We start from the raw sequence: 16,838 nt of genomic DNA, 5'->3' as shown, positions 1-16,838 counted from the left end.
AGCTTCAGATGAATTGCAGGGCACTAGGGAAAAAGATGATTTACAACTGTTTTGGGTACATAAAGCCACACAAATGGTCATAAATGGACATCTGAGAAAAAAAATACAAGAAAAATATAGGAGATAGCCCCTTTAGCATGGCACATTGACCCATTGTAAACATGTCTTAAGATCACTAATTTCACATTAACCCCTTAAACCCTTTTGATGGTACATCACAGACTTCTTTCTTGTCATACCCTGTAATTAAGCAATGTCTTGGGACGACATGAATGGTTCGCAGTAACATGAGACAAAACCTTCCTACATACACAGAAAGCAAGGTACATGGAGAAAATTTACTGGTCTTTTATTTAGTGAACATGCTAAGTGACTGGGTTTTAACTGAACACATTCTATGTTCAAGGTAATCTCAATTTTTTTTCCTCCATTTATAACATCCCTTTAGTATTTCTTTACTTTAGTGGACATCTAAAATACAGATCAAGTACAGTCCCTTCAAGCAGATTGCTTGTCTTGATATTCTGTAGAAGTGCCTGTAATTAGAGTACACTGTACGTTTGCCTATGCAAATTTGCCACATTCAATCAATCACCTACCAACAATGAGCTATTTGTGAGGTAGCTACAGTATTTCAAGTACAAAGAAACAGTTTCTTGTTTGCAACTGAATCAACCTTGCCTTAAACATTTGTGTTGAGAGCGTCCTTTAATTAACAGAAAAATCATGAAAGACTGTGCAGTTGAATTGAAATTAAATAAAAAATGGTGATGATGCAGTCCACTGAAGCTCTGTGTAAATTTTGCTGTAGCACAAAAGACATCCCAGCCAGAAATATTACCCAAGCCAAGATACCCCAAGCAATCAAGTCCAAATTTAGATTTGTTTAAAGTATTTTCTTAATCTCTCTCTCTCAGCTCTGCTCCAAAGATGCTGTGCTTGAGAAAACGTTCAGTGCTAATTATGAAGAAATTTCCAAGGTTGTCAGCTTCATCGAGTCCAAGCTTGTTGCCTGCTACCTCAGAATGAAGAGGCCTGACTTGGCCCTGAAATATTCTCACAGGTAAGCATAGAGAACAAAACAAATACCAGCAGAGCAACTCCAGATCTAAAACACAATTCACCTGCACACATGCCAATGGCATTTTTGAAATGGTAAAGCTATAGAACAAGGACCAAAAATCTTTACTTTAATATTAAAAGAATATATTCCAAGTAGGACAACTCCTATTGATCGATTCATCAGGAAATGTTGATAAATTCAATGATTATAATATAAAAATCATTCATCACTCCCCCCATTCACTGGCAATGCTATTTAAAAAGTAGTTTTAATGTTTAAATTGATGGCTAAAAAGACACTGCTTGGGCAGAATCCCAAATGTGACATATTGTGAGAGCAACACTATGACTACAACACTATGACTACAACATTCAGTTTTGGTCCTGGAAGGCTGGTGTCCAGCACTTTGATTTGATGGTTCAACTCATCTGGTATATATCTCTATATGTGGTAAATGAACTGTATAGTCTAATAGAGCTATTTGGTCTGATCAACAAGATATACCTCTTGGTCATGTGATGTTAAATAATTTACACTTACATTTACAGCAATTAGTAGATGCTCTTATCCAGAGCGACTAACAAGAAGTTCTTTGTCTATCTAGAGAAAGTATCTTTGCTAGTTACTAATAGGTTAGAGAGAAAGCTAGTCCTGAGCTCAGATACTGCTAGAAACAAAAAGTCACTGTTGTATACTCAGAGAAAAAGGAACAGAGTTGAACACAGAACAATGCAAAATATTACATAAGTGCAGTACAAAACATTACAATCAATACTTAATTCAGTGCTTATTTAAGTGCTGTATAAAGAGGTGTGCCTTCAGTCTGCATTCGAAGACAGCAAGAGACTCAAGAGAGAGCCAGTGGGAGTTCGTTCCACCACAGAAAGCATTATTTGAGTGTCATCAGCATAACAGTGATAAGAGAAGCCATGAGATGATATTACATCACCAAGAGAGCTAGTGTAAAGAGAAAAAAGAGGACCCAGCACTGGGACACTAGTGGAGAGCTTGCATGGAGAGGATGTGGACCCTCTCCATGTTACCTGATAAGAGCAATCCTCCAGATAAGACTTGAACCACTTCCACACATAGCCAGTGATTCCAAAGTTCGTGAGGAAACAATGCGCTTAATTATAAGTCCAGCATTAGAGTGCAGGCTCCATAAAAGCATCCTGTTTAGACAGAGGCAGAGTAATTCGTGACCACTGATATCCACTGCCTGACCTCCACTTATCTGCACCTGCTCTGCCTGTAAGTCATGGCCCTGAACCTGTCTCCTGAACATTTCCATTAGAAGGAAAGAGAGCAAGAGAGTTTGCCTCTCACCACACGATAACTCATCCTGACTGTGTGCTACCCTTGAAAAGTTCCCTTTGCTTTAAAACTGAAATTCAAAAACCTGAGTTTCCAGCTGAACCTTGTCATGCCATCTCCAAGGCCATGATGATTATTAGCAGCCATAAAATTAAGACAGGAAACATATAGATGTGTCCAAAATGAAGTATTGACTTTTAATAGTCATGAGAGTGAGGAGCTGCATGATCTTGTCAATAACAGTGATTGTGGTTATTTTAAGTCTTCTTCTTCTTCTTTCGGCGACTCCCTTTAGGGGTCGCCACAGCGGATCATCTGCCTCCATCTTGCCCTATCCATTGCCTCCTCTACTTTCACACTAACCATCTCCATGTCCACCTTTACTACATCCATAAACCTACTCTGAGGTCTACCTCTTCTCCTTCTACCCGGCAGCTCCATCTCTAACATTCTTTGCCCAATATATCCACTATTCCTCCTCAACACATGTCCAAACCATCTCAACCTGGCCTCTCTGGCTCTCCAAACTGCTCCACCTTCACTGTCACTCTGATCTGCTCATTTCTAATCTTGTCTAGCCTTGTCACTCCCAACGAAAATCTCAGCATCTTCATCTCTGCCACCTCCAGCTCAGCCTCCTGTCTTTTAGACAGAGCCACAGTCTCCAAACCATACATCATAGCAGGACGCACTACTGTCTTGTAAACCTTCCCTTTCACTCTTGCTATCCTTCTGTCACACATCAGCCCTGACATCCGTCTCCACGCACTCCATCCTGCCTGCACCCTCTTCCTCACCTCTTTTTTGCACTGTCCATTGCTCTGGATGGTTGACCCAAGATATTTGAAGTCATCCACCTTTACAACCTCTACTCCTTGCATCTTCACCTTTCCACCTGCCTCCCTCTCATTCACACACATGTATTCCATCTTATCTCTACTGACCTTCATTCCTCTCCTCTCCAGTGCAAACCTCCACCTCTCCAGATTCTCTTCCACCTGCTCTCTACTCTCACCCCAGATTACAATGTCATCTGCAAACATCATGGTCCATGGAGCCTCCTGCCTGACCTCATCTATCAACCTGTCCATCACCACTGCAAACAAGATGGGGCTCAAAGCTGATCCCTGATGTAACCCTACCTTCACCTTGAAACCATTTGTCACTCCAACGCACACCTCACCACTGTCTCACTATCCTGATACATGTCCTGCACCACCCTAACATACTTTTCAGCTACATCTGACTTCCTCATACAGTACCACAGTTCCTATCTTGGCACCCTATCATATGCCTTCTCTAGATCCACAAAGACACAATGTAGCTCCTTCTGGCCTTCTCTGTACTTCTCTACCAACACTCTCAACGCAAAAATTGCATCTGTGGTACTCTTTCTGGGCATGAAACCAAACTGCTGCTCACTGATCTGGACCTCTCGCCTTAGCCTTACTTCAACAACTCATACCTTCATGCTGTGGCTCATCAACTTTATACCTCTGTAGTTACTGCAGCTCTGCACATCACCCTTGTTCTTAAAAAAGGGGACCAATACACTACTTCTCCACTCATCAGGCATCCTCTCACTCTCCAGGATTTTGTTAAACAACCTGGTTAAAAAGTCCACTGTCTTCTCTCCTAAACATCTCCATACCTCCACAGGTATTTCATCTGGAGCAACTGCCTTTGCATTCTTCATCCTTTTTAAAGCTGCCCTCACTTCCACCTTACTAATTCTCTGCACTTCCTGATCTCTCCTCCCATGTCCTCCTCTCTCTCTCGTTTTCCTCATTCATTAGTTCTTCAAAGTACTCCTTCAATTTACTCAACACTCTCTGTTCACTCACTAGTACATTTCCCTCTCTATCCTTTATCAGCCTAACCTGCTGTACATCCTTTCCAGCTCTATCTCTCTGTTTAGCCAAACGATACAAGTCCTTTACTCCTTCTTTACTGACCATCCTCTCATACAGCTCATCATAGGCCTGAGCCTTTGCCTCCATTCTTTTTTCTATGCACCTCCCTCCTCTCTTGTATGTCACCCTGTGTTCTTCCCTCTTCTGAAAATACATGTTCACCACAGCCATTTCCATTCTCTTTGCAAAATCTACAACCATCTGACCGTCCGCATTTCTGTCTTTCACACCATACATACCCAGCACCTCTTCATCCCCTCTGTTTCCTTCACCAACATGTCCACTGAAGTCTGCACCAATCACCAATCTCTCCTCTCTAGGGACACCATCTACCACTTCTTTCATCTTACTGCAAAATTCCTGACAACCAACCTGTGGTGCATATGAACTGACCACATTCAAAATCACATCATCAACCTCCAACTTCAGGCTCATGATCCTGTCTGACACTCTCTTTACATCCAGAACACTTTTCCCAACATGTTCCTTTAGGATTATCCCTACTCCATTTCTCTTCCTCTCTACACCACGATAGAACAGTTTGAATCCACCTCCTATATTCCTGGCCTTGCTTCCTTTCCATCTGGTCTCCTGAACACACAGAATATCTCCTTTCTTTCTCTCCATCATGTCTGCAAGCTCTCTGCCTTTACCAGTCATTGTCCCTATGTTCAGAGTCCCTACTCTAACCTCCACACTCCTGCCTTTCCTTCTCTCTCGCTGCCTTCTAACCCGCCTTCCTCCTCTCCTCTTTGATGGTCTTCAACCTACAGTAGTCCAATTTCCACCGGCACCCTGCTGGTCAACAGCACCGGAGGCGGTCGTTGTTAATTGTGGTTATTTTAAGTATTTTCAATAATATGATGATTGATTTCTGGAGTTCTGGAGTTCACTATGTTTGCATACACACTACAAGTCTAACTATCATCTAAACAGCATGGTCCAATTTGGTTGACCTTAGCTTGTGATTAAAGGACCATAGGATAGAAAACTGTATTTACTTTGGATTAGTTGAATAAGGAGAGTTTGGTACATGGAACTGACATACTGTGAGCCTTGGATGGTAAAAAGAGCCAATCCAAAAACCTCTAAACTGTTATGCAATAGTCTTGATCTTAAAATCTTAATTTACTTGACTCAATAATATTTAACTGAAATACACCAAACATGTGGGCCCACCACCCACAAGGTCCAGCATGGGAGAGCGGTGCAGTACCATATAGGCAGTGGGAGATTGCATAGAGGCCCTTGGTGGCCTAGGCCCCTGCAGCAGAAACTGGCTCTTGGTACGTGGAATGTAACCTCACTTGGGGGAAGGAGCCGGAGCTTGTGAAGGAGGTTGAGAGGTACCAACTAAATATAGTTGGGCTTACCTCCACCCACAGTGTCGGTTCTGTAACCAAACTCCTGGATAGGGGTTGGTCCCTCTCTTACTCAGGGTTTGCACAGGGTGAGAGGCACCGCACGGTTGTGGGGATACTCACGAGTCCCTGGCTGGCAACCATGCAGTTGGAGTTTGTCCCAGTGGACGAGAGGGAAACTCTGACTGTTGTCTATACTTATGCACCAAACAACAGGTCAGAGTATTCGGCCTTCTTGGAGCAAGTGGGCGGTGTTCTGGAAAGGGTCCTGCCTACAGACTCGATAGTCTTACTGGGAGACTTCAATGTTCACGTTGGCAATGACTGGGAGAGCTGGAGAGGCGTGATTGGGAAGACATAGCTGTGGCCAAAAGCTTGAGGGTGCCTGTCAGGGCGGTAACCCAAGAACTTCCTGGTGGACACCAGTGCTGAGGGAGGCCATCATGCTGAAGAAAGAGGCCTTTAGGGACTGGATGACCCAAAGGACTCCCTTTTCAACAGATAGGTACCAACAGGCAAAAAAGGTGGCAGTCGCAGTGGTGACAGAAGCCAAATCCAGGGCATGGGAGGAGTTTGGTGAGGCCATGGAAAAAGACTTTCATTCGGCCTGAAGGAGGTTCTGGACAGTTGTCCAGAACCTCCTTCAGGCTGAATGAAAGAACAGTTGGCAGGAGTAATGCGGTCACTGTACCAGACTGTACTGGTGAAGAGGTGAGTCAAAGAGCTGAGTCAAAAGGCAAAGCTCTCTGTTTACCGGTCGGTCTACAACCCGACCCTCACCTATGGTCATGAGCTGTGGGTAATAACCGAAAGAACGAGATTGCGAATACAAGCAGCAGAAATGAGCTTTCCTCATAGGGTGGCGGGCTGCACTCTATTTGATAGAGTGAGGAGCTCGGCCATCCAGGAGGAGCTCAGAGTAGAGCCGCTACTCCTCCGCTTTGAGAGGAGCCAGCTGAGGTGTGTAACGATTGCCTACAGGTAGTGTACTACTGCGCATGCGCGAGGGAGTTGTAGCCCCTCCATGCAAGATGGTGAGCTGCTGTAGCACAGCCGCCGGTCTGCTGTAACTATCTTCTGAGTTATCTGGACAGTGATGGTGAGATAAGTGGGTGACCTACCATTAAATACATCTTCTACCCCGCATGGAGTGTATTCCTGTCTATGTGTCTCCAAAGAAGCCAGGAATCCTTGCTATCTCTTCTACCACTCGCCCCCCCTTTTTTCACCATTAAAGGTGGTTCAGGCATCTAATCCGGACGCCTCTCGGTGGGGGTATACCAGGCACGGCTACTGGGACAAGACCCCAGGGTCATCCTAGGACCTGCTGGAGGGAATATATCTCCAAGTTGACCTGGGTGTAGCTTGGGTTCCCCTGGAATGAGCTGGAGGACGTTACGGGGGATAGGGTCATCTGGGATTCTCTACTCTCTCAACTGCTACCACAACCCTATCTGGACTGAGCGGTTAATGACAATGATGATGAAGTACATCAACCCACGTTCCAGACAATGAAGGGAATGTGGGCAGTTTTCATGCCATTTTCAAGGAACTGAACTGTCAACAGTCATGGTTGATGTTCATGTTAAATGCGGCTGAAGTTGGCTTCCTATTCACCAGCTTCTTTACTAAAAGTTCTGTTCCAGAACATAACTGCAGGACCATGTAAGGTGAAATAGAAAATTGTAAAACAAGCTGGTGAATAGGAAGCAAACTTCATGACAAGTTTGAATTAAAGTTGTTTGCTCTGCAGGTTTCACCCCAAACAGTTTCTCAAACCTTGGACAATATTGAGCAGGCTTTGCACAGCATTTGACACAAAAGAGACAGAAAAGAGTGACAGTTCTAACTTAATTAGCAAAACAACAAGCTGACCATTTTGTTTTCACAATACACAAATCAATCAGACCACAAAAGAACTACAAGTGAACCTCACTGAGACCAGAGAGGTGATCTGGGTTTTCATTTTGTTTTGCCACAACAGTACATTGTAAGTAGCGGCCAGGTTGTGTGATTTTATCCACTTTCTTACAGCTGAAACCAGAATAATTGAAATGGAAAAGGTTTCAAAGAGCTAACAGCTTTAATTTACTTTGTGTTGTTGTCCAGACCAAAAGCCTGTAGCTTGTATAGGTAATGTTAGCTACAAGCTAACTAGCACAGCTAACTAAAGAGCATGACAACCTAGCTTGTTTACACAGAGTTTCATTTTATTTTTTTGCTCTATTTTGACATGTTGCTTCTGTGTGAGCCATCACGGTGCCTCACTGTAAACCAGCAAATTGGAAGAGAGCTCATCAAATTATTTACAAGCCCACCAAAAAAGGGAAAACATCTTGTTTCATTCTAGGGCCAAATCATAGGGTTGTAAATAAAATAAATAAATGAATGAAGCCACATCTGGACAGTTTTAGCTCTGACCAAATTCACATACCTTCTATGTAGACATCAGAGAACAATACAGAATACATGCATTCTATGACACCCTTAAACATGTGATCCAATCTAACATTTGCTGGACTATTTGAGAGGTATGGACATGTAAACGCTCATATCATTCTACAGACTCTCTTGTGTGGTTCTGTGGCAATTTTGTGGCATGACACCAAAGCAATCATGACTAACAAAACAAGAAAGAGCCTTCATCTTTCAGGGGAGGGAGAAATGTCCCTCATGTTAAAAATGTGTCAGATATAATTTTCAAACAGTTTCAGCATTTCAGTTGGACCGGTTTTTGTGAAAATGTGAACACTTCAAATGAGCTCAGACCTCTAAATGGCACCAAAAACAAACCAAACTCAAATTACCTCTCACAGTGGTCTCAGTGTGGTTCACATGCAGTTCGTTTTGTGGTCTGATTGATTTGTGCATTGTGAAAATAAAATGGCCACAGTCAGCTGCATGTTTTGCTTTCAGATATAGATCCTTGAGTCATACCACACATACACATCCACACAATCTTTCAGCACTTTAGCAGTTAAAAACTAAACTCCTATGGAAAACAGCTGTCTATGATTTTGCAAAGAGACAGTAGTGCACTTATGAAATCCAGCTTGTTTTGCTGTGGTTAATGGGTGTTGTTAGGCATACATGCAATGCAGAGTTAACTGAATTTTAAATCAGTGAAATGCTGTGGCTTACTGCATTTATAAAATAGTGGCAAAAACAATAACAATGCAGTGTTCAATAAAAATAATTTTGATCAAAAATGATTGCATGACCAGTGGTAACTGTTTGGTGGCATGGTGCTACTGGAATATTTTGCCATGGGCTCAACTGTGGCTCAGCCAAGCACATTGATTATCTAAACAACACTACCCATACTTCAGTGTTACCCAAGTGGGGTCTGAGTTCTAAAGAGATTGTGCAGTGAACCACAACTAGGCTTAGATCTCATTGTTGCTAAAGAGGAAAAAAGAGAGGACCAAGATAAAATTTTATAATATTGTAAACACAGTAAGCACTGAGGTCTTTTGCAGCTGGTCCCCTTTCAGGATCACTTTAACAACACTGATATGTGAAAACATAGGTAAAACATCTGTTGACTTATAAATATGAATCAAAATGTATATATTCATATGCACAAACAAAACATATAAATTAATAGGAGACAAGAGTTTACAGACATCACAAATTAATAATACTAAATCTTTGTTGCAAAGTCACTGTTGGTAATTATGGCTTTGAGATGTCTATGGTAATAATCAGTTGCCTTTTGGCAGCCTAGTGGTTCAGTTTTGGCCCATTCCTCTTGGCAAAGCGTCTTCAATTCCCCAAGGTGACAAGGGTTCCTCTGTTGGACAGTTTCAAAATCTTCCATAAATGGATTTAGTGGGATTCAAGTAAGGCAACTGGATAGGTCATTGAAGCATGTTTATGTTCCTTTTTAGAAACAAGTCTTGCGTTATTTTGGCTCTTAGTTTGGGGTCGTTAACCTCTCCATCCTCTCACCAGATTCTGCTTCTTGGCTGATATGTGCCTTCTCTAATATATCCTACTACAGCACTCTGTTCATGTTTCCTTTAAAGACATGTAATGCCACAGAACAGTTTGCAAAGCAGCAGCCCTATGTCATGATGCTCCCACCTCCATACCTCACTGTGGGTGTGGTGTTTTTATGATCATACAAATCTTTTTTATCCAAGTATGACAAGCTGAAATATTGTGTAAAGAGGTCTATTTGAACTTCATCTGACCATACTTCCAAAAGTGTCCAGAATTATTCAAATGCTTCTGTGCAAATTTTAGATGCGCATCTCTGTGCTTCTGTTTCAGCAGAAGAGTTTTGTGTGGGCTGTAGAAATAAGGATGATTGAAGTGCAGTTTATTGTTTATTGTTCTCTTTGTAACTGTTGTTCCTGCTACTTTCAAGTCACCCTGCACCTCTTTTTGTATCTTCTGTCTTCCTTTCCTTCAGCGTGTTGCAAAATCTTGCATGAGACACCTGTCCAGGGTCATTTAGTTGTGGTTCTATGAAATTAATACTTGGATATTATCAGACAAACTGTATGTTGTCTAATAATGCTGTCCCAGAGAACTTTAAGTTTTTTATAATGACATGAGGTACAATTAGCATGAAAACAAACACACACATATGTGGACACAGCTAAATTATTTTTTATATTACTACACAGTTTACAGGGTGGTGCAGTGGGTAGCACTGTTGCTTCACAGCGAGAAGGGCCTGGGTTTGATTCCCAGCCTGGTCTGGACTCGTGAAAAAAGCTAGCATTTCTGTTTCCATCTGTTGTACCGCTAAATCACAACCAAGAAATACCCAATAAGACTACACAAATGAATGGCTAACAGCTAACACACACCACCCACCACAAAACACATTTGATTCCATCTCTCAATCCAACTCCAGTAGCATGCTCTCATTTTATTTATCCTCTAAACGGGTGTATTTGAACATTTGTTACGGTGAATTTTACCTGTAGCCGGATAACTGCATTAGCATTACAACTCAAAGTACCACAGATCAGTTCTATTTTTTAATCTTTCTATTACTTTAACACCAATCATTTGAATTTATGCTCTCCATAAGTCCATACTGCATACTAAGTCCATACTGCAGTGGGAAGCACCATGCACTCGCATTAGCTTAGCCTAGCAGGCTACAGCTTAAAGCTCTAACAGAGCAGGTCTGATTTTGGCTTTCTGTCACTCCCAACACCGGTCGACTTTGCCCTCGCTATCATAAGCTTTTATCATCTGCATTTGTGATAGCAGAGCAGTTAGTCGAATCAAACATGTACTGTGGTGTTTGGATCTCTTCAGCTAAGATAAGTTAGCTAGGAGAGGAGCGCCAGCTAGCATTAGATTAGCTAGGAGGCTCCAGCTTCAGACACCATAGAAGAGGGTTTCATTTCAGCTATCTATCCCTCTAACATCAACCACTCGACTGTGCTTCCTCAGAGCTGAGTCATTATCATCTAAATATGTGTCAGTAAAGTCAGAATCCAACTTGTCCTGTGGTGAGCAGCGCTAGAAGCATGCTAGCTAAGCTAACGCTGACCAGCGACTCTCTTCTAGCTGGTTAGGTGACACCTAGGCTGAGTCCAGTTTTTAAGCATTTCATGTCAAACCATGTGGAAACTCCACTGTGCTCAAAAATGTTTGACCCTGCAGTGGAAAAGAGGCCAAAGAGTCGCCTTTTCTCTTTGATGTTGTACTAAAAATGTTTTTCTCTGAAACAAGTATCATTTTGTTGAACATTTTATGAAACCACCTAAAAAACTCCATTAAAGTTTATCAGTGGTTAAATGGTGTCCCAGTACGTTTTAAGGCAACCTCCTATCAAATTCCGTACTTCCAATATTTTGTGGCTAATTTATTGCAGAGGCCAAAATCGCAATTTTAGATTCAATTTCTGTGACTTTTGCAGTCCTAATTGTCAATAGGACATTTGCAGTTGTCCATCCAAGAGATGCTGTGCATCATACATGAGAAAGCAGAATGTATCCAATGATTGTCAAGATGCCACTGCTGCTTGTCCACCCATCTGCCTTGTTGCTGTTTTGAAAATGGAGCAGCAAGCAGAGCCAATGTAGTTTTCAAACTTGCTCTTAGATAACAGGTTGTCAGACTTTTCCAAACTTGACCATAAAGACCAATTTAATTATATTAGGTATAGAATGCTTCAACGTCTGCTGAAAGCCAAGCCCCACCAAGGGACCTGTTCGCATACTCTAAACAAGCCAGCAAAAACAAGTGGACATAGTTCATGTATGTGTAAAAATACTACCACTATTTGATGGAAATATAGTTCTTCCAAGAATTTTTCAACAATGATATGCATCACTGTCAAATCAGGACATTTGGTGGCAAACAGACCAATAGTTACTTGTTATATTATGGTACAGTAAAGTTAAGGATGGGTATTGTTTCTGAAATAGTCTACCAGGCCCTGATACAAGGGTGCAAAAGCATGCACTTAAACGTATTTAAATTTCTGCACCCTCAGATGGGCTTTGGGGGAAATGCATTTAGACAGCTAACTGTTGTTGTTATGGATGTTCCCTAACATCAGGAAAGTTAATCAAATTTAACCACAAACTCAGCAAATAAATAGAAACTGTGCACTACAATAAACACTTAAAAATCAACTAAATGTAAATTCTATACTCTGTTCAAACTTTTGTATACAACTATAAATCTTTGGATATTCCAGCCTTATAATCATGAACAACCCTGGAAATACATGCTTGCAGCCCTGCAGAGTCATTGTGATAAAGTTGACCATTTCAGCGAGCATCACAGAACATAGGTCCAACATCCAGGAGTCAGGTTTAAGCTTAGTTTTAAACCTAGTCCCAAATGGTACCATAAGCCTTGTGGTCCTCCTATACTGATGATAATAACATGCAGACCTATAGGACAAGAAACTTCAAGGGTGCTTGCTTTAAACGAATGCATTTGGGACACACTTGCACAATGTGTAGGCTCTGTATGTGCCAGAACTCTAGATTGTACTGCTTTGTTTTTTAAATGAGCTAATTTGCTTATCTTCAGTGGCTAAATTCACATTACAAGCATAATGCAACTTAATGACAAGTTAAATTCATAAACACATAAATGCATTTTACTTTTCCTACTACTCCTCTCCAGCCATGTTAGTGAGAAAATTGTAAACAAAACTACCCACTCTATATCTTAAGATAAGATAAGACAGGATAAGATAAGATAAGGCAGTCCCGCCACAGGGGTAATTTTTAAGGAATTTTGGACAGAACGAGCCACAGCTCAGTACCACATTGTTTGTCACACCTTGCTTGCGGGTGAGGGTAGATATGTTCTGACAAGTTTGTGAGTTGTAAGACAAAGCGATGGCAAACCACAACTGCACATTCAGTGCAAGGGTGTATATTTATTGAAAGGGTGCCCAGGAATTAACAAAATGTTAAGAAAAGAAAAATAAACAAACAAAAAAAAAACATTTACAGAATATATACACTTCAGTCTTACAGTCCTTGTGTGCCTGTGTAATGGTGGGCCATTTGCAGCTGGGCATTTCATATATTTTGGGCAGAGGGCTTGTTCTTCCTCTTTGTTCATTCGCATGACGTCATTTAGTTGGATGAATGCATGGGGGTTTATTCAGGGCACAATTTTGTTCAGATTAAGAGAGTGACACACAAACACAAATATAAACCATGAAGTTAGAAAGATCAGATTCAAGCAAAAATAAATAAATAAATAAAAATGAATTGAGGCTTGTAATGTGAATGTGGCCTAGTATGTGCAGGGTAGGTGGTACTCCAGGACTAAGGGCTGTATTTCAGAAATGTCCTATCTTTAGGCCTCAGCTCTGACAAAGTCAAGATGAGATTTACACAAATTAGTATAGAAGCAAATACTAAAATCTTAGCTTATCTATTCTACACCTCTTTTGCAATTAGAAACCGCAAGCCTCTCAGTGGAGGTAGATCAATGGTTATGGTATGTTACCAAGCAGTTCATGAGAAGCACACAGCTGAAACACATAGACATAACCAAAATAACGTAAACAAAGATATAAGTTACAGCATAGACATCTGTAACTTGTTCAAAGCTAACATTATTCACTGCTGTTGCCGCAACATTTTGTAGCACGTTTACACCTACATTAACCAACAAATAAGAGGGTCTTAGAAATATAGTCTCTTTTTGGAACTGCATGATTTGAATGAACTTACTCAATTTAAATCCCCATTTTATGCTATGAAAAAAAGCCTTGTTATGCCTATCCCAGCTGCTCAAAACCAGTTCTCTTTTCATCAGTACATCAACATTAGTAACCAAGGTGTAAAACAGACATTAGGACACTGGTGTTGCCCTACATTTCCGCAAGCCGCTACTGTAATGTTCTTTTCTTATTTGGAGTTAGGGCAAGATAATGACCTTAGTAAGTGTTCTTCGTTTGTAATAGCCACTGTCCTAACTGAAGTTGTCATGGTGACTAACCAGACATGGATGTTTCTGTAAAATGAACCCAGGGTTGAGAACCTGTGTCCTTGAGTGTACCTGTACCTCCATTTCCTTCTAATGCACCCTCAGTAATTTTGTTCTCTTTCCCTTCTTACAACAGCAGCATATGTCTAGCACTACGTCTTATTCATAGTTTCGCTGGTGTTGTTGTCGTCATCTCAGGTGACTCACAGCTGCCTCCTAAGCAGGCCATGGAGCTGCAAGTTTTCTCTGGCGTCTCAACTTCACGGTGTCTGGAAGAGTGCACGCTCAAAGACTCCTAAATTCCCTTATGGCTGGTTCCTCAGCTTGTACATTTAGTTGGCTGTGTCTTAATGCTTGGCACAGAATAAGTTGGTTGTTGAGCTCGTCTGTGTTCCTCCTCTGTACCCTCCTCACAGGAACCTGCTTTGAGCACGGTGAGGGCGGGGGTGGGATCTCATCAAAGGCAGCTTTGTCGATTCCTGTCGAATGGATTTTGTATATATTAGCTTCGTACACGGCAGCCTGGAACTCGACAAAACAGTTCAGATAAAAATACCATGCTAGCAAGGCTTTTGAGGCGCCTTGTGATGACAGCGTTTCCATATCGTTTTGAATTGCAGGGCTGCGTTCATCTCTCTCTCTCCCCCTCTCTCTGTTTCTCTGTCTCTCTCTCTCTCCCCCTCTCTGTCATGTCTTCAGGTTGTAGGTGCTGTTTTCTAACAAGACTGTTTTATGCTCTTTCACAGTGCAAAACTTTTGAGTTCGTCATCTGCAAACAATTATTTTGAGATGTCTCGGTCTGCAAGAGAGATAGCGTGAGAATGAGAAAGAAGAGAGAAATAATAAGAAAATTTAATTCCCTTTCACCAAACAGTCGACTACATAGATGAGTGTATTTTCTCACTTAACATCACAGCTGTGATTGTTTCAGTTTGCCTTGCAACTGTAATTTTAATTGATTCAAATTTGTAGGGGAAAAAAATCTAAATTCTGTACAAAACTTGCGCTACAGGATTTGTTCTTGTTAGATCCCTGCCTTATGAGGTTTGTCTATTGGCCAATCATACTGAATAATTAACATAAATATCAACTCAAATAATCAGGCCTCTCAAGGACAACTGTTGCCATTTAAATTACATTCAGGCTCTGTTATTAATTACAGTTCCATCATATGTTGGAGTGTGGAGAATATCAGTTTAACCCTGATGCAGAGCTGATGCTGTGTGTCTGCATGTGGGTATGGGTTTGTGAGAGATTCAGGACCATATTGTGTTGTCAGCTATATCAGAATAGTCTAGATTGTCAGTCAAGATCAGGCACTTCAGAGAAACAATTGGGTTGGAGGTTTGAGACAGTCGAGTTCTGCCTAAAACACAATCACGGTACAGGCTCATTGATCATCCAGCACTGAAGTGAGTTACTGCTGCACCCATTATTCTCTGAAACTTAAATTCAGTTGTTCAGTTGCCCAGTTCTTGTAAATTAATAGCACGTCTCAAAATACCGTAAGGCTTTTTTGTTCCTTGTTGAGTTCTAAGAGGACTACAGAGGCTCTCAGAGCGAGATATGGATCAGCATATAAATAATAAACCCAAGAAGTCTTGGCAACCAGTCTGTGCCACAAGAGACCTTTGCTGTTGTTTAAGATGTTTTTTATGTTTCCCTGAAGGGCACAAGGTCACTAAATAAAAAATAAGAAATTTTCCTCTGCCCTAAATTTCACCTACCCTCTAACTTGCACACTTCAACATCATGTTACAGTCATTTTGTCCTGCAGGCTGTCCTTTGTAAACCCTTAATAAACAGTACATACATGACATGAAATGTGTCAATTTGGACCACACTAATTAATGATGTTTTCCCACTGTAAATTAAAAAACAAGGATTGAGCAAAGCAGGAACCTATGCAACTTATAGCACACGTTCTAGTTCATCTGCATGATAGAACCATCATAATAGAAGCAATTAATGATTTAACTGTCTTTTTAACCGTTTTTATAGCACTTTAAAGCATCTACAATTTGATCTAAATATTATATCAGATCTAAGCATCTGATATAAAGCAATATACTGCATTGTTCTGTGCTCATATACTTACCAAATGTTTACAGTTACACAGAATCATGTGGAAATGATGAGCTAAAACATTCAATCATTCAATGATAGCATAAATGCTAATTACATTAGTGTTAGCCTCCTACCCTGCTAAAATCTAAAGCACAAATGAGCATGAATTCCATGCGGGTGTAAGCTGATTTATGCTGGGCTGGAGCTATTTTTGATGGTGACCCAGAATGGTCATGCTGGTTGACCAGCATACCAGCTTCTAAAACATTACATATCCTGGTTTTGATGGTGATCAGCATGCCTGCATCCAAGATATGTTGCTTTTGCTAGTGACCACCTATACTGGTCATCTATTTTCTGCCAGGGTAACTAACTAATGTTATTTAGTGAAGTAATAACTCTGAAAAATAGCAATTGAGACATCAGCTTACCATCCTAGTTAACGTTGCTTACATTGTTCACCTGGAAGAGTAAAGAATTAGCTAAATAGCCATTGGCTTCAGCTGCAAAAACAGAGGAGAACATCGTTCAGTACTATTAGGATCCTGTTGGTGCTGGAAACTGGAACTTTACTGGGCTGATGGCCAATGGAAAAAGCACAGGTTCACTTTTCTGGTGCCAATGGTTCTAATATTATGTGCAGTAGAAAAAAAGTGCCTAGATGTATTAGTGCAGTTGAATTTGGCT

General features: G+C 41.1%; 1 protein-coding gene across 1 annotated transcript in view; it reads left to right on the top strand.

Moving 5' to 3' along the window:
- The window catches only part of LOC108439437 (spermatogenesis-associated protein 16), a 77,526-nt gene that overhangs the window by 5,304 nt on the left and 55,384 nt on the right, over positions 1-16,838 (top strand). Inside the window, exon 2 of the mRNA XM_037545438.1 lies at positions 918-1,063. Coding sequence (XP_037401335.1) covers positions 918-1,063 — 146 coding nt within the window. The remainder of the gene's footprint in view (positions 1-917; positions 1,064-16,838) is intronic.

This window comes from Pygocentrus nattereri, chromosome 15, assembly GCF_015220715.1.
Source record: "Pygocentrus nattereri isolate fPygNat1 chromosome 15, fPygNat1.pri, whole genome shotgun sequence".
NCBI lineage: Eukaryota > Metazoa > Chordata > Actinopteri > Characiformes > Serrasalmidae > Pygocentrus > Pygocentrus nattereri.
Note: the sequence above shows the minus strand (reverse complement) of the source record. Positions and strands in the feature narration are given on the sequence as shown.